This window comes from Myiozetetes cayanensis, unplaced genomic scaffold (genome assembly GCF_022539395.1).
Source record: "Myiozetetes cayanensis isolate MyiCay16 unplaced genomic scaffold, myiCay2020 scf7, whole genome shotgun sequence".
NCBI classification, from domain to species: Eukaryota; Metazoa; Chordata; class Aves; order Passeriformes; family Tyrannidae; genus Myiozetetes; species Myiozetetes cayanensis.
In genome coordinates this window covers 41814627-41833495 of record NW_026087964.1, presented here as the reverse complement: position 1 = coordinate 41833495, position 18869 = coordinate 41814627, and the positions used below count along the sequence as shown (strand labels likewise).

The 18869-nt window shown below is 41.5% G+C and overlaps 1 protein-coding gene across 2 annotated transcripts in view; it reads right to left on the bottom strand.

Annotated features, from left to right (window-relative positions):
• The window catches only part of SH3D19 (SH3 domain containing 19), an 85887-nt gene extending 68402 nt beyond the window's left edge, over nt 1-17485 (bottom strand). Inside the window, exon 1 of one of the 2 annotated variants that reach the window (XM_050338688.1) lies at nt 17276-17485. In XM_050338688.1, coding sequence (XP_050194645.1) covers nt 17276-17393 — 118 coding nt within the window. In that variant the 5' untranslated portion in view covers nt 17394-17485. The remainder of the gene's footprint in view (nt 1-17275) is intronic. The other variant, XM_050338690.1, reaches the window with a different exon arrangement.
• Nucleotides 17486-18869: the final 1384 nt, after the last annotated feature.

Genomic DNA, 18869 nt, shown 5'->3' with positions numbered 1-18869 from the left:
GGCAGTCACAATCTGACAGTGTTCAGACAAAGCCTTCCCACTTCTAAAAAGATCGTGTGACCAAACCAGTGGGGAGGAAGCAAGAGGATCAGTGCAAATGTAAGCATAGCTCCCGGGAGCTCTCCCCCCAGACCTTATCCAGTCGGCAGATCCACACCGCTGCAACCTGCTCATTCAGGAAACCAATGCAACTCCCTTTTCCCTTTTGTTTTCATTCCTGTTTAAACGTTTCAACATTACATTTGTTTTTACACATCTTATTTACTGCTAAGCTCAGTGAGAGACGCCACCCACACAGACACTGGTCATATTGAAAAGAACAAATTGTATACCTACAAGCAAACAGCATTTAAAAAGAGAAATAAAACCTGCATCTCTTTAAAGTGAACTGAATCTTTTAATTTTGTTTTAATATCAGTTGTAAGAAGAGACTCGAAGAGCTGAATCTTTCAATTAGATGCTTGTAGTCAATTAGGCGGTGGAGTCACCGTCCCTGGAGGTGTTTTAGGAAAGACTGGACATGGCACTAAGTGCGATGGACTAGTTGACGTGCTGGTGTTTGGTCACAGGTTGGATTTGATGATCTCAGAGGTCTTTTCCAACCTAATTGATTTTGTGATTCTGTAAATGTTGAAATTCTAGATGCTGTTTTGGCATTAGGTACAAGCACTGAGTAATGACACACACCTCCAGAACCTCTAGAATATGAAAGCCTGGAAGAAATAGGTAAATCTTTTTTTTTTTTAAATACATAAACACATATATGTTACACTTAAACACACACACGCGCAGATCTCATCTCTCTCTATTCTGTAGGCAAATTCTTGGCTTGCAAAAGTTGAGTCTCAAAAGTGCTCACCCACAGCTGATTTTCTTTCTCTATACGTATTACTTCAACAACTGAGAGATCGCTTTGTAATCTAGCTGAAATAATCATGAAGACCGTACAGTTGCACAGATCTGAAAATTAAATCCTGAAATACAGATTTTCCTCTATATCAAAGACATAAATTGTTACAAAACATCACTGGACATGGTATCTTTCTAGCAGAATACAGTATATGCTTCAATTCTAACCTCTGGAAGCCAAAACTATGTTAGATTAGAGCAAACACTGAATGTTGCTGGACTAGCATGCACAATGAACAAATAGGGCAGTCAGACACCAGAAAGTATTCCCTATCCTTCTCTTGCTAAAAGCAATAGAATACCTTACTGTGTATGTAGCTGTAGTAAATAGGCTAGGACCTCCTAAGCAGCTAGTACTTACAAGCTACAGAACTGGACTGTAAAATTCTGAGTTTTGGTTAATGAAGTGCATTCTGTCTGCCCTCCAATCCACAATTTGCACAGCCAGACACCTGCATTCTCTCAGTCCATAAGACCTGACCATGCCCCAGCCTCCTGCAGACCATACTTATTTTCTCCTCTTCATACTAATATGTTCTATTTACAAAACCTTTGTTGCCCTTATGCAAATACAGCCATCCCAGGAGAAATATATTATCCTTGTTCAGCAGCAGAATGCAGTGCAAGAAGTCAAGGAGCTAGCAGGTGGAACAGATGAGGTGGAAGAAGTCAGAGACTCCTGGTTGAGGTTGGGAAGAATGTCACCAAGTTCTAAGCGCTGCAGAAGAATCAAAAATAGCATCAGGGCACAAAGATCTGCTGTTCATACCACAATTGTTTGGCAAATCTACAGTTTATTTAAAAACTTGTGCTGCGTGTATTTCATCAATAGCATGGACACTTTATGCCTTTTTTCAGCTTTCAAAGGTTGAGCAGCAGACATAAATGCCATGTTCCGTTTGCTTTTTGAAAGCTTGGTGTTTCTTTGACTGGTGATTCTCTTACCCTTCAAGCATGGGAAAAGTATCCTCTTTTGTTGTTTGTTTTTAATACAATAGAACAGTTTTTCTTCTCAAGGAAAACATAAACATAACCATCAGGAGAAAAATAACTGAATCAACATTATTTCAGTTGCTCCATAAAGTGGGAACAACTGAAGTTTTTGCCAAAAAGACCACCAATGCAGAAAACCATATCTTCTAAGGCAATAACTCGTCTCTGCAAGCACAGAAAAGCAAAAAGGCAACTCACACGAAACAGTCATTGTTTTTCTCTGTTTATTTTGCAAGCTTCTTCAAAGTATCTTGTTGCTAAGAGTGACTTCAACTGAAAAGTGTGCTCTCACTAGAAAAAAATTTATGTATAAACATAAAATGCTGTTGCAAAATGAGTGGAAAGTTAACACACATTCTGCCGCATCAAAACTGCAAAGCTACTGGGGAACCTTCAATGCAATTACCTCCCAAGGTTGGTAACTTCCTGCTCTTAGTCCCATTCCACAGCCTGATCTTTAAAAGCTGAGTTGCATGAAGGGAGCAAAGGAGGGACCACATACCATTCCCATTTCTGGGAAATATTGTATTTTCCAGCTTAATTCTGGCTCTTGAATTGAGCAGTCAGCAGACGAGGCAGAACACTGTAACACTCTTCAGGAGGACATGTAGTTAGAGCAAACAGCTGTCTCCATCTCCATAGGTTTTGGACCCTGATGGCACAGCAGCGGTTTCACAATGAAAGACAGCATGAGATGCTACTGTAACAATGGCAAACCTCTAGATACACCAAGTAACGGGAATTGTGGGCTCTTAAGCAGTGATGGCAACACCAAAATACACAGAGCACCTGTATTCTCAGAATAGGCAAATGTTGGAAGAGGCTACACAACCTGCCCTAATCTGAATGCATCAATCCCCACTGAGTTTTGAAAACTTCCAGGCCTTAACAAATCCAGACACTAAGACTGATGCAGCAGCCTTACAAGACATCATGCAGAAATGTGACAGCTCCTACCACTATTTCAGTTACATGCACCTAGACCCAGGTGATCACAGTTAAATAGTGCAACAGTCTCTGATATGCATCTGCATTAGATCAAGAGCTCCAAATTTCTGTTTCAAATTATCAGTGTAGCTAAGGCCCTCACTCAAACTCAGTGTACATTTTCTGGGTAAAAGATCTGCATCTGCGTAGAAGATCCTGCATTTGGGTAAAAGATCCTGCATTTGTGCAGGACTTTCAATGCTTGTTGATTTATTTGCACTGAGACAAGCACTGCTTCCACTGGTACTGTCACCTCTTTGTCTTCTGTCCTATTAAGGCACATTGTGGCTCACAGCAACTCTTCCTTCTTTTCAGCACTGTCAGGTAAGGAGTCAGAACAATGCAAATTGATTCCACTGTATAGAATCTAATACAATTTTTGTTCCATTTTATTAGGGACAACTATAAAACAAACCCCATAAAATTGAATACTTGTTTATGTATTTTAGTATTTTAATAGTAGAGTCCCTTATCAGTTGTTTAATAGGCAGAAAGCTCAAGGAGGGATTAATGAGAGGCCTTTCAGAAGAAACTTTTTACATTTAGTTTATGTACAGCTTTCTTTACTACATAAGGCCACAAAACCAGGACACGCTTTAAGTTTATGACTGCAAACACAGTTGATTTAAATTCTACAGTATGCTGTTGAATTTCAGAGCAGTACATTGCAGGAAAGAAAACATTGTAATTCCACCCTCCCCCTCCCCATGAAATGATACAAGTCTGTCAGTTTTAATGCTAAACAGTAACTGAGTCCGCAAGTACAAAACATTCCTTCAGTTTTTTATACCTGGAGTAACACTTTCCCTCTCACCACTCTTAAGTTTGACTGAGAGATGGCTGGAGGCAGATCCCAACACATACCTGAGAACGCGTGGAACCTCTGCAGTTAAGTATTTAACTTTCAAACCTACTGACCACTGTAAAGCATACAATTAACCAAATACCATATTCTTTGACTTGCTAAAGAGATTGAAAATAAATTATGATTACCTTTAAAGCCTTTTGTGTACCTGTACAACATATAAGTGAAAAAATGAATTTACTGGACAGCAGAGGTCACATTTGCCAATGCTACATTTACTGTTGATTTGTTTTCGCGACTTTGAATTTCTACCCCTTCGTTCTTGCTCCTACATTACTCCTGCATTGCAACAGCAAAAGTGTGCATGCATCAGTGTGAACATATGTGCCAGTGTAAGAGGGGGCTGATGCAGAAACAAAAGAGAAAGGAAACAGACTGTTGCTAGCATTGCCAGTAAAAGGAAATTACCTTTCAAGAGCACTGTGCTACCTTTTTCTTGCCAAATCAGAGATTTAGCATGATTCTGCATATTCCTCAGCTAGACCACAGAGCTCAGTCTTACCTGTGTCTGCCTGCCACACGGTACTGACACACAATGTGCAATAAACGCAGTATTTAGACGTGTGAATAAGCTTGTACTTCTCTCACTGTATTAACAGACCATCTTATAAACATTCATACACTACATGCAAGACCCAACGTTCAATTATTTTGCTCCTCAGGGGTTTGCCCTGCTTGAGGACCAGCACCTCCAGCACCAAAAGAGCCTCCAGCTTTGAACACCTGTGTGTAAGTACACTTACCTGTCACAATATGCCCCTTAGCACATAAATTAGGGCACTTTCTGTGCTAGGAGACTGAAGATGTGCTCAGAGAAATATTGCTATGGAGTGATTAGGATAATAATGATAAAAGGCTTTCTAAAAATAATAAAAAGAACTATTTTCTTTAAGTTTTCCATAGGTCATTTGTTTTGGATTCTTTTTCTATTGAACAACAGTTTCCTAAACATGTGCATTCCTGGCTGCAGGGAGGATAATTTGAAGCTATGACTGCAGGGGATATAATTTCCACCATTTAAACAATTTCCTTTGATTATACAGTACAAAACTAGGTGTTGTAGAAAGACCGTTCGCTGTATGCAATTCAGATAATCATTTACCATTTCTGAGAAGTCACACCCTACCTTGTTAGTTTCAAAAGACAGACTCTCCATCTACTATGGTCTATGGTAGGAACATCTATTCTTGGATGTAAAGCACTGAAAATTTCACCCTTCCCTTCCACCTCACCAACCCAATGATCCTGTCCCACCTTACTAGTTGGAAGGGATCCACAAGGATTGAGTCCAACTCTTAAGTGAATGGACCATACAGGGATTGAACCCATAACCACAACGGCATTGCTAGCACAGTGCTCTAAGCAACTGAGATAATCCAGATTAAAAGTCTTCTGATTTTGCTAATCTGAAACAATATGTTTTTTCCTCTTGAGATGGCAAACCTCAACAATTAAAGTTTCCAGTATTATCTTATGCATGAAGCATTTAGAAGTTAAGTCATATTTAATGTGAGCAGCACATGGATTCACAATAAAGTGTTGAATAGCAGTTCAGAAGATATTCCCACTTCCATATCATGGGAAACTAATTCAGCTTCAAAACAATCAAGAAAATTCCTTTCTTTTTTTATTTCATCCTGTGAAGCCACTGACAGAATAAAGGTGATATTGTCTCCAATTTAGAAATCAGACTTTATAGTGAGTGTAAGTAAGTGCATAGGTCTGCACTTTGGGAGAAATCTGGAGACTGGAGGGATGAAACAACACAGAGAGAAAGAAAATTACATATTAAAATAAAACATTGTAAAACACTCAACCATGAAAAACCCAACAATTCTAAAAAAAGAAGAAATGTACCAGGCAAATAACAGTATTTATTTATCTTAAGATACCACTGAAATACTCAATATCTTGTTCTCAGAATATTTTGTGGTCCTTTGTCACTATTTATGATAAAAGAATCCCCAAGTTGTTTACCCAGTTCACATAAAGACACCTAACAAGAATAGTCTTAAACCTCAATGATTTTGTTACAAGTACTAATTTTCTAGCGAAGTGCATTTGAAATTAGTAGACTAACAAAATATTTTTTCTCCAGTGACATTGGTAATTCTGCCCAACACAGAAAAAATTCTGAAAAACTGAATGCAACAATTGCTTCTCACACGCATTCTACACATACCATAAAATGGATTACTCCCAAAAAGGTCTCCTGCACTTTTATCATCAAAGACTACATCTAGAAGCATCATAAAAGGGCTTAATGTGAAGGTGCAAAAAATTGACTTGTTTAATAATGTTGTCATACACCAACAAATTTTTGCAACCTGAGACAACCCTCATCCATCAGCTTTGAGTACACACTTAAAAGTTGTGCAACTCTAACCTAGTATTCCATAGAACAGGAAGCCAAGCATTTCTCTATTATTGAAGCAAGTAGTGTTTTAATACATATTCCCCGGATCTTCGCTCGCGAAGACTGGCCATTATTAAATAATGTAGTGATCAGTATCCAATTTTTTAAGATGTGAGTCACCTGGCATCCTGAAGACATTTTAGTGAGGTGTGCGATGAGTTTATCCACATCTACTCCAAGGTAAGTGTTAAACAACTGCCAAATCCCCTTCAAGGTACCTCAGAGTCCTTCACTACTGGCCTAACGCGTGCATGTAAATCTGCATACGTGTGCCCTTTGGTCCTGAAGGACCAGCCTGACCAGAAGTCCCCACATACAGCTGGATTCCTTGCACCATGATTTCACTTCACGCAGTAGGTCCATCTGTGCAGTCCCTCTGATCCCTCTATAGCCATGTCTGTTGTGTCCATGGGAAAATGAAGGTGTGCACTCATCTGGCCAACACTAAATTCGGGTCTTACTACAGCTTCAGATAGGAATTCGAAATGGAAGGCCAATTCAAACAGTGGGAGCACATCAGAAGTCCTGACTAACTGGTAAGAGTGCCAAACAGGAGAGGATTACTGAGGAAGCCCACAGGTCCTCAGTGACTTTGACAAGGACAGAAAGATGCAGCCACTGGACACCAGTGCCATTACCTTCTTAGCACAGGCCCACTTGCCTGACCTATGTGAAACATATCTTCCAGACAATAACCATGTTTTACAAAGAGAGAAGACAGGGGGAAAAGAAAGAGAGGGACAGCAAGGAAATAGCAAGTCACAGAACAGAAACACCGCCAGCTGTGATGAAAGAGAGGCAGGGGTTTTATAAAAGCACAGGGCTTTTATATCACTTGGTAGCAAGTTCAAGCATGCATAGCAAAAATAAGTATGGTTCATGGTTCACAACACACAGCTTGGTTTATTATTTTTCATTTAAAAATTGAAAACATGGTTGAATTCAACACAATTTACAAAACATACACAAATAATAATAAAAGTACTGAGTTCTCTCTGTGTACAAAAAGAAAGCTTTAAGCCACAATTCTAAGAAATGCCTTTTAAACAACCACTCATATACATACACCTTTCATTCTTCACACGTGGCTCCTGTACTGTAGACAAGAGTCTACAGTAGACAAGATAAGATTGTATCTACTTCTGGGCTCCTGAGAAATGACAGTGTTTCACAGAGCTTTCTCACCCATTTTTTTCAAACATTTGGCAATTGTACTCCATTTTCCTCCCAACCTGTCCAAAATATACAGTAGAAAGAGCAGCTATTACAAAAGTAATTTTTTAGCTGCTTTTAGCCTTGACATGGGACTAGTGCATCTTGCCATCAGTCTTCTAAATACAAATCTGTCTATTCAACTGCTACTCATGGTAGCACAAAGCAGCTTCCATACTGTTCAATGAGAGGCTTCAAAAATCATATGGCAGCTTAAGATGTCCAAGCAAAAGGACGGCAAAGCTCTAAGCATCCAGAAACGCTCAAAACAAAGAATCCTGTATTTACCACAGATAAGCCCAGGGTTTCTGGGCACGCTTATAATGCCGGCAGAAACAACCGCAATTCTTTGGTACCTTGGTGAAATACCTCTCCTCCCATGTGCTCCTAGACCTCTCCCCACTTCTGTGCACTCACCAAAAAGGCCTACAGACCTGTCAGAGGCATCCGACCTCTGTAAATACACTAATAAGTACCTCTACATCACTATGGTGCCAAAATACCATAATGACACACCTCAGTTAAGTAATTCTTGATAATGGAACCACCAACATGAAGCCAGTGGACAGTAATTACAGGAATGAAGTGTGCCTGATGTCGTGGCAGCTGCTACCATGCATTTCCCAGAGGTGATATTGGTGATCTCCAGCAAGCTTTGCACACCAGCACAGAAAAACCAGATTTTGTCATGGTGAAGTTAGGCCCATGAGTGCTGAACATGTGAGGTCTACAGCACTATCCCATCTTCCAAGCCCTGTCTTGACATTCCTAAACTATAGTGGTAGAATACAGCAGGTGTCCAGCCTCAGGTGAACATCATCCCAGTTTGGAGTTCACTGGGTGTTTAGCCAGACATAGTTGCAAAGGTTGGCCAGCTTAAGACAAATGACCAAGCTTATAGCATTTGCAATCACATAAACTGTGGCACCTGACCATGCTGCAGAAGGAGAGAGACTTCTTTTAGAACTTCTACTTTGATCCTGAGTCCCACATTTCTATTAGTTTCTGTACCTAAATTTACAACGCAGTTATAAAATGAATATAGCACACTGATGGAGCAATTTATTATGAGAAAGTTATCAAAATGCTGAGCTTGTTTCCAGACATTTATGTCCCACCGCTCCAACAGCATGAGCCAACGTAATTTAAAATTCTTTTAAATGATTTAGCACAGATGTGCACAACCTGAATCAATTTTCATGAACAGATCTGTGATACTGAGCACCCAGGTTTTAATGCATGAAGCAATGCATGCTGAATACAAGTTTCAGAAAACAGGTTACATTAATTTTAGCTCATTTCTTATAAATAAAATCAAAATGCTATAACTGAAGAAAAAAAATCGAATGGCCTCTCTTATGCATACAATATTCTGTATAGAAGGAGAATGGATCAGAAATCCCTTTGTAGGTAAATTTTCAAGCACTGTTTTTCCCAAGTTATAAGGAAGTAAATCACCATGCACAAGACCATATTAAAAAGCAGAATATATATTAGAAATTTATCATCACAATTCAAGAACCAGTGAATACCCAGTAAAGATACCAACCAAGGTAGTAACTGAATTCTTATAAAGAATAATCATGTTCCTTACTACCATGCAAGATTTGAAGACCAAAAGTCTAAGTGGATTCAAAAAGAGAATTGAATTTGTGAAAGATAAATCCACTGGCAACGATTTAGCAAGGCCTTTTATACGCAGCCTCCAAGAAGTTGCTAAGAAATTGACTGCAGAGGGGAAGGAATCTCTCTTGGAAGTAAAAATTGAATCCTAGGAGGTGTTTCTTGCATACTTTCCTGAAGACATTTGTAGGCACTTGTAAGAAAAAGGTTACCTGAGGGGATGAACCTTTTGTCTGACCCAGTAAAATGTTCCTAAGGGCATGAAAATGATAAAATTCTTGGGGTTTTTCAGTTTGTTCACTGGGACACATATGAGCTACTATCACAGCTCTGAAAGGTTGAGGATGTGCCCTTAGTTATAGGAGTGATAATGTCAATCATTTGAAATCTTTAGCATGTTCTGATCCAATCACATTTTCTCCAAAAACCTGAACAAGCAGACAGGTAGTAACACACACACAATAAACAGTATGATCTCTTAAAAAGCTTAGGGGGAAAAAAAGGCAGTAGGAAAGGAAATGAACAGTAAAATCTGTTGCATTCAGCTTCCACTACAGTGTGAATATTTTCAGCCTTGCTGTAATGAAGTCCTTCAGGCTGCACCTAAATAGAGCCATAGAAAGCAGGGATAGATTTGATTTGTAACATGTGCAAGACTTCATAAACCAATTAAATTCATCTTTGAAGCATCTTATTTAGAATTCCATTAACTTTTGTCACAAGATTCTAAATTATCATGTCAGAATGTCAAACTGATGTTTTTAGAGTAACACATGCAATCCATACAAATCTCTACAGATTTACACCACCACCTGAAGCAATTAGTGTAACAGCACTACATCAGGAGGGTCAATTTAAAAATATTGATAGACACAAAATCCTGTGTCTTTCAAAATTCATACAACATTGAAGAAAAAAGAAGTAAATTTTCTTGGTATGTGCCATCAACCACTAAATCTTTGCTTTCCTGCAAAACTTATTTTTGTCCTTCACTGAAGGGAAGAATACTTGCCAAGCACAAAACACAGATCAACAGATGATATGTTGTGTTCCCAAATCTGCTGTTGAAATGCTTCAGTTGCCTTCGGTTCACACTGTTTTTCAAGAGAAGAGTAAAAAATCTTGGCCAGCAATGAAAACAAGGTTTCCACTACATTTTTTGTACAGTGAATAAGCAAGGCAGGACTGTGCAATGAGAAGGTTGCAGAGGCCAGACTTTACTCCAGAAAAAAGGTGGCAAAGGAGCTATTTAACTACAGCACACAGCTACCTGAAGGGTAGCAACAGAGGTCACAAATGCAAACTCTTCCTGGTGTTAGTGGACAATATTGCAATGGGCATCGTCACAACTGTGCCTTGGGAGGTTCAAGTTGAATATGAGTAAAAATTCTTTCATTAGGAGTTAGTGCAGGACTGAAGCAGGTTACCTCTTTTGGATCGCCCTCTTTTGGATGACCTTCCAGGATACAGCTAGAAAAAGCCTTGGTTAGATGGAACCAGCCTTAGCAACAGACCTGCTTCAAGAAGGAGGCTGGACTAGGTGACCCCAGAGCTCCCTTCCAGCCAGCACTTCCACGATCACAAACACAAAATCATCAAAGCAAAGAAACTAAACCATGCTAAATGTAAAGCGCTGTATTTAATTATAGACAATAAGCATCAAGAGAGGAAGTTTATGTCAAATTACTTTGGTGCTATAAATAGAATTTCATACGGCACATACCATATGAGATTCTGACTGAAACAACACACAGAGAACATCAACTTTTAATGGAGAGAGAGTCAACACCACTGCTCTGTTGTTTACAGATTTTAAATCAAGGTGATGTATGGCTTCCAAACAGATAAATCATATTTAACGTCTCAGTAATTACAGCTTGCCTCAGTAACTGCAGCTGTAGAGAAAAAAAAAAAAAAAAAGAGGGAAACTTAAGAGTACAAAACTTGAGAAACAGAATCACAATGGAATGCTGAATTGATAGACTGCAAGGACACTTGGCAGAATGTCCAAGATAAGGCCAGCAGGAACCAGATTAGGAGGAACAAAGCAAGCCAACTCATCAGTCTAACGTGCTAACTAGGTAAAAGGTAATTCTGGCAGGGGGAGATCAGGACCACAGACTCACAGCTGCTGACTCAAGAAACCCATCTACTCAAAAGAAGATTGAGCATGTGGACTAATTAGCATAAGAAACAAGAGAGTCATTTAAGCAATAGAAATAGAATACTAATTAATGAGATAACTATGTAACTTATAGACAATAAACATTAATGCCTTCGCTTGCTAAAATGTATAAATAGTGAAAGGGTTTGATAATTGGTGTGCTGGTTTGTGGATTGCCACCTAGCACCCCTTTCTGTGCTGCACTGGGAATAAATCAAATACCTCAACTCTTGTATGTAGGTTGGTCTCTTGTACACCATATGAAAGAAACCATTTCAGGACAACGAAGGCTACATGGTCAGAAGTAAATATTGACAAATTTATTTACAAATATTAATTTTTTCCCATCTGTAAACAACAACCACTTTGGTAAAATGAGATTATGACTTCTTTTGCCCTTTGCTGTCTATCCCCACTCTTTATGCAACAGCCCTGACTTATCATTTGTTGCCTTGACAGGAAATTATTGCTTTCAACTCAGGTAACAGCATGATCTTTGGGCAATCATAACTCAGTGGGTCATTCTCTGGCTACAAACTACCTCTCCTTAAGCAATGATACATTTCCGTGCCTTGCTCTGGCTATAACCTAAATGAGAAGGTCCATTTCATCACTTAATAATGATACTTATTATTATCAGTTGTCCTTCTACAGTTTCCTTGGCTAGGAAATCACACTGTTGACTATCAGAATTTATTCAGTTATTTTCCTTAGAGAAGCCTTCATTTTCAGAAGGGTTGTTTCTTCAGAGGACACAACATTCTTTGGGGTTTAGCCTGCTCTCGTGGCCAAGTAACTGCAAGCAGGTTTTTTTCTTGTCACTGACAGTACACTTGAATTTTAGTGCTGCGGAATTTCCACATATAGGCTATGCTATTCAACTTCCAGAAAAGCTTTAGTTAATATTTATATTTACCTCAAGCAAGCTACAGTCAAAGACTATGAAATATAGTGGAAATGTGTGCACTAGCTTCAGTGAGATATGGAAAATGCTTAGCAGGTAATCCTTTTAATACTTACACGATACAATATACCAGCACCAGTCAGAGATTATTACAGAAGAATTATATTATTTGTGCTTTTTTGATTTTAAATATTTTACTGTGGTGGTACCTCAAGCAGTTATTAAAGCTGAAGTCTTTGAGTTTGCATTGGGACTACCAAAACAAAACAGACTGAATCCCAGGAGGAGGAGGGAAGTGATGCTCAGCTGGCAATCAACTCTACTGCTTGTGAACCAACTGATTCACTAAATAAATTAAAAAAATGAATAGTGGCACATGCCCCCTCCCCTCCGCCATGCTCCTGTCAGCCTTTTCTTTAAGGGCTTCTCGCATACACGTGGCAGAGAAGCAGATCACAGATAAGACTACATGAATTTATTTAACACAGGTGATCTGCTCTATCGAGATTTTTTTTTCTTCTCTGAATAAAAGAGGATAAATGGTTACACTCAGTGTGGGTAAGCAGAATAATTTTCAGATCAGCACTGAAGGACACAAGACATGCAAAGAAGTTTCCAGCTGAACAATGCTGACATCTGTTCTGCAAGATGCAGATCTTTCCAATTCTGAAATATACGATTTAGTTAAGCAACGAACTCTTAGAATCACCCTTTTCCTAATCATGTTTTCTCTCTGCTCCAGGGTCACTGGTGCCCCTTGGGAAGGACTAAGGTTGAGCTGTTCTTTTTATGATCCAGTGAATCCTAAAGGACATCATCACTGAAACAGTCTCAGACTTAAGAATTTTGTGAAGAATTTCAGACCATCTTACTCTTTACTTCTTAAGGTCAAACATGTATTTTTGCATTAACATGAAAACAACTGCTGAGCATTCTTATACTAAATTCTTTATTTATCAGTTAAAAATCCATGATGCCTGCAAATTAATGTTCACTGAATTTCACCAGACACATCATAAAAATGTACCCCCATAACCTCTCAGCATGTTAAGCAGTGAAATATTCAACCCTAATTTGTTATATTGGACACAGCTCATTGTTCTCAGCTTCAAAACAAGTCAGCACCAGTTTGATGTGGGAGTTGAGGGAGCGGAAAGAATTGATCCAACTCTGAACCAGATCTTGTTTTGGCAAAAAAAACCAAACAAACCCAAACCCAAAGCACTCAGTCAATCAATGAACCAAGAATAGATGATTTCACTCATAAGCTAAAATTGCCCACTAGAGTTGAAAAGGTTCCAGGAAACATCTGCCATATTATGGAGAAATGGAAATAGAAGAAGAGGGAAAAAAAACCCTACAACAAAACACAACCCAGAGATGCTTTAATCAGCATAGCAAAACTCATATGCAAAATTTGTGTTGGAACAAACCACGGACAAGCATTTGTGATAAGTAAAACAGAGCAATATTAAATCAAATCAAAGCCTTTCCTTGTACTATTGACCACATGTACTTTAACCACACATTAAAGTACAAATCACAATAGGTCTTCATTATCAACTCAAATAAATTTGATTATTGGTTTCTATATTTTGCATCTCATTTTATTTTTAAGTAAAGAAACACCTGCCACATCCATAATGAGCTATACTTTTTCAGGGAACACTGACCAGAATTCAAAGTGAAATAATGCAGATACTGAATGTGTTAAAAATGTCTTGTGCACTTTAGATAACTTCAGAATACTGGAGTACTCAGCCCTAATGCAGTGGCAAGGACACATAATTAACAAATGCAGTTCATAACTAAAATTTACTATGTTCACTATAAACATTCCTGCAAGTCTGCTTATTTTAGGCCGTAGTCACAGAATAAAAAGCTACTCAAAATAGGAAAGCCCAGATTAAGGCTTTAAGTTAGCCTAGAGAGAGCCTGTAAGTCTATGGAAAAATAGGATTTTAGTGGGGTTTGCTGTTGTTGTTCTGGTTTATTTGGAACTTTTTGTTTCCATTTTATTAACAAACAACTAAATAAAAATACTAACATTCTAAACAAAAAAATCCAGTAAACATCCTGTGGTCTCAATTACTTTCCAGAACAATAATGTATGTGACAGAAATATGCCACAAGGGAGGTAGAAACTGATCCGACTATTTTACTTATTTAATTACAGTAAAAAACTCTAAAGGTTTCCAACAAGCCTGGCTTCCTTTCCCACAGCAGGTGACCATATGATTCAGTTTTAATGAACCTGTGAAGCTACTTTTATTCTTCTTAATTTTTAAAGAATGTATCACAGTTCTCCTCCCTATCACTTAAAAAACCTATACATATTAAAAAAAAAAAAATCATTCAATCAGCACTTTCTCAAAAAACACATTTCATTAGAAGAATCTCAAATTGCTCTACTTAATATCTTCTCACAGGTTTTCCAGAACATGCTAAATAAAAAGCTTTCTTGAATTCAGAGAAAATAATTGCATGACATGGAATCATGACATGCAGTGTGGTAAAAACAGGCAGTCAGACACGTCACCTGGGCTATCTACAACTAACCCATGGATAATATTGATTCTGCCCATATCATCTGCTCACCTCTCCCTAGGTTTTCAATCCCTGCTTTAACATCAGCTCTGGCACTTGTCTAGGGCTTAAGCAAGCATCTTCAGCTCATTAAACCACCAAAAAGGCCCCCAACCCAAACCAGCAAAAAACCCAAACACATCAACCCCCCAGTGAACCAAATAACAAACTCAGAGTAAGTCTCTAACAGCTCTCAGGCTGCACTTTCACAGCAACCTAAGCCAAACAAACTTCTGGCTGGCATAGCCTCTTACCTCCCTCCAGCTGCATATTCCTACTCTTTCCCTCGTGCCAGCTTAAACATTCATCCCAACCTATGCAAAACCATTCCAGGGAGCTGAATCAGCAGGCTCCCATCCACTGAAGAGATCTAGAAAAATATCCCACTGCTTGGCCAACGCACCAGAACAGGTTGGTGCAGGTTCTAGCAAGCACAAGGGCTCCAAGAGAGGCCTCAGCAGCCACCCAGTAGATCAGCCCAGGCTGCCACCAAGCCACAACTTCACTCACCAGCAGGCTGGACAAGTAGCAGAGCTGACACACAGGAGAGAGCAGAAACGCACATCCATAAGGCAGATCACACCTCTGGAGCAGCAGCAAGCTGTTAGATTAGTTTAGCTGGCTTCATTCTACAACATGAGGCACACTACAACCGCGACTAGCTTCAAGGGAAAATACTACCTCTTCGTTCCAGAGCCTCCTGTGCTCTGGTTCTCCAATAAAACAGGGCTAATTACATGCCTGAGCGTTTAGTAGGTCAGAAGCATTTGTGAACTTTCACCTTTCGAGTGCCACTTTGCATACGTGCCTTGCACATGCAGGGCAAAGATGATCAACCGCCCTTACACACTTTCATGCATAAGCTGAACATACCAGAAATTTTAAGTTGCTTGCATTCACAATTAGTTTAACAGACTCGACTGCTTAAATTGGCAATCTGCTAAGGTGCAACTACACTGCTTAAACCCTACAAAAAATATCTAGCAGGCTTATTTAACACCTATTTATATTACCGTGCTGGCAGTGTAACCACACATTACAAGCAAAAAAAAAAAAACCAACACACCACTTATTTTCCATAGGTTTGTAACTAAAGGTCAAGTAAGGGAAGAATACCAAACTCATCTGCCTTGGATGATATTCTTCACGGATGCCTTCAAAATACTCTGCTAGGAGTCCTTGTGCTGTTTTTCCACTGTGTAGTCTTGTGAACAGATGGAAAGAAGGCGAGACAGCAAAGCAGAATGCTATTCATTCACACATACTTTACACTAGTAAGGTAAACACAGAGCGCCGGGCCCATTTCAAAGGGTGGCTGTCAGGACAAAACACTAATAAAAACTGAAAAATGAGCACGAGCCTTTTATTACTGATTATTGCATTGCGCCAAAGACAAACTCCGGGAACAAGCTTTGTTCCACAAGAAGGCGGCAAAGGTTATATACATATATAAACTGTAGAACCAACTCTAACAAAAACCTCCAAAAGAAACACCTTTAGAAAACAGGTACCATAACCAGCAGCATGAACTATTGTGAAAACCATACAGGAACCAACACTGGGGTTTTTTGCACTCTGCCCGAGACAAGGCGAAACCCTGCAGACATTCCAAACTACAATGGTTTCAACAGGGTCCTGCTAATCCTGCACCTGCCCAGATAGGCAGTGGCATAACTTGGGTCACTGGAAGCCACAGGGCCTGCTTGTTCCAAGTTTTCCGCTGTGATCCCACAAGTTGCTGTGTCTCCCCTCTGGAGGGGAGTTTACACTGACAAAAAAAAAAATGCTGCGTTCTCACCTCAATGACTACAGAAAAGTGACATGTGCATTGCCCCTCAATTAACAATGAAGTCCGAATTAAATACTTTCAATTGCTGCCAGGGTCCACTGGAGTTCACCATTTCAAATAAAAACTTGCTGTGACCTCCGGGTCTCTCTATAAATACATATCAATCTGCTCACTCCCAAGCTCCATGCCTTCTTGTATGCACCGATCCTTGCCTTCTGTCTGCCAGGGCCTGCTGCCCACACCTACATAGAAATGGCTACACAACGTTGATATCTAGAGCTTCCTCGACCTTGGTACTTTGAAGGAAAATCGGCATTTAACTTCCTGATAGGGCAGCCTATGCACCTGGACATGTCTGTGGTGGCCAGTACATGCCCAGGTTAGCATCAGCGTGGCGAGACACTGAACAGGTTGCCCACAGAAGCTGTAGATGCCCCATCCCTGGAGGTGCTCAAGGCCAGGCTGGATTGGGCTCTGAGCAACCTGGTCTAGTTTGAAGGTGTCCTTGCTCATGGCAGAGAGGTTGGAACTAGATCATCTTCCAAGGCCCCCCTTCCAACTCAGATCATCCTCTGACTCTGTGATGAGCTCGGAGCAGGAACAGCTCTGGGGCTGCGCCTCGGGAGGACGGCCCGCGGGCACACGCTTGGGCTCGGATGCACCTGAGCTGAACCGAGCTGCCCTTGGGCGAGGCCGCCGGGGCCGGCACACCTCGGGGCGGCAGCGCCAACGCCGCCCAGCCCTCGAAAGGAATCCAGACCCGGTGAACGGGCCAGGGCCAGCCCAAAGCAAGCGACGCCACGGCCCGCCTCGCCCCAGCCTCTCACCTGCCGCCGAGCTCAGCGCGACCCTCCGGTGCCTCCTGCCGAGCTCCCGCAGCTCCTCCTCGTCCTCCTCCAGCCTCCAGGCTTCGGCCATCGGCGGCAGAGGGGCGGCCGGCAGCATTTAGGAAGCGGGGGCTGCCATGACCGATGCCCTCTCCCCGGCGCGGCCGCCCGGCCCCCGGGCCCGCCCCGCACCTGCGCCCTCTCCGCCGCGCTGCTCCCGGACACCGCGCCGCGCCTCTGCCGGCCGGGCGAGCGGGGCGAGGCGGGAGCAGAGGCGGCCTTTCCTGCCCATCCGCGGCTCTCCGGCGTCAGCAGGAAACCCGGCGGCCGCCTGGCACCGCCACAAAAGGGGGCGGAGGAGGCGGCGGCGGGGGGAGGTACCTGGCGCCCGCCGCCGGGCAGCAGCTCCGCGGCCGCGGGCACCTCGTGGGGACGGGCCGGGTCGGGCCGGGTCGGGTTTGCCACTGCCGGCACCGAGCAGGGCGGGGTGAGCCCGGGCGGCCTCCTGCTGAGGGGAAGAAGGGGCTTGCGGCGAGGGCAAGGAGGTGCGAAGAGCATGGCACCAGACTACGGTGGTGCCCAGCGACAGGGCGAGGAGCAGTGGCCATAAACTAAAACACAAGAAGTTGCACCTCAACATGAGGAAGAGCTGCTTTTATGTTGAGGGTAGCAGGGCACTGGAACAGGCTGCCCAGGGTGGTCGTGGAGCCTCCCTCTCTGGAGACATTCACAACCCACGTGGATGCATTCCCTTGTCACCTGCTGTGGGTGACCCTACTTTGGCAGAGGGTTGGACTCGGTGATCTCCAGAGATCCCTTCCAACCCTAACAATTCTGTGGTTCTGTGAGGTGAGAAGTTCCTGGTGGCGGCCGGGAGCCCCGGGAGCAGCGGGGATTGCGGGCGCGGCAGTGCTGCCCCAGTACCCGCCGAGGGCTGGGGGCAGGCGGGAGTCCGACCGACGGCGGCTGTGGCTCCCCGCCAGCAGGATGTGTGTCTTGGCCTGAGGTTCTTGACGGTGGTTTGAACTACTTAAGGAGAGGTCATCTTAGGACCTACTTGAAACCGGCGAGGTACACACTTAGAGCGCTGAAGTGATATGAAAAATATGGCCACATTTCAAGTCAGACACTTGTGTAGTTTTAGCTCTAATTCTTTTTTTCTTCTTTTTTTTTTTTTCCTGGGCCTCAGTTGCTCCTATCTAAAATGGAAATTATATTGCTTCTTCATGTGGTAATTGTAAAACCAAATCATAAATGTTTTTACATGTTACTCCACTTTAGGTAGTACTAAAAAACTTGAAGTTAAATTCATCTTCAGAGCAAATGAACAAGGGACAGTAAATCAATAAATTATATGACCACAAATTAGAGCAGGAAAGTACAACAAAACAGTGAGTAATCTTCGTGTTGAGCAGTATCTGTGCTGACACACTAAGCACCATCTACTGCTGCACAGTGAATAAAGCAGATCATACAGGTTAAAAAAAGATATGTCATCACAAATCTGAAAAATATTTCATAATATGTGAATACAAATGATTGTCCGTGCGTTTCTTAGTGATTCAGTTCTTGACTTTACAATCATTGTTCCTTA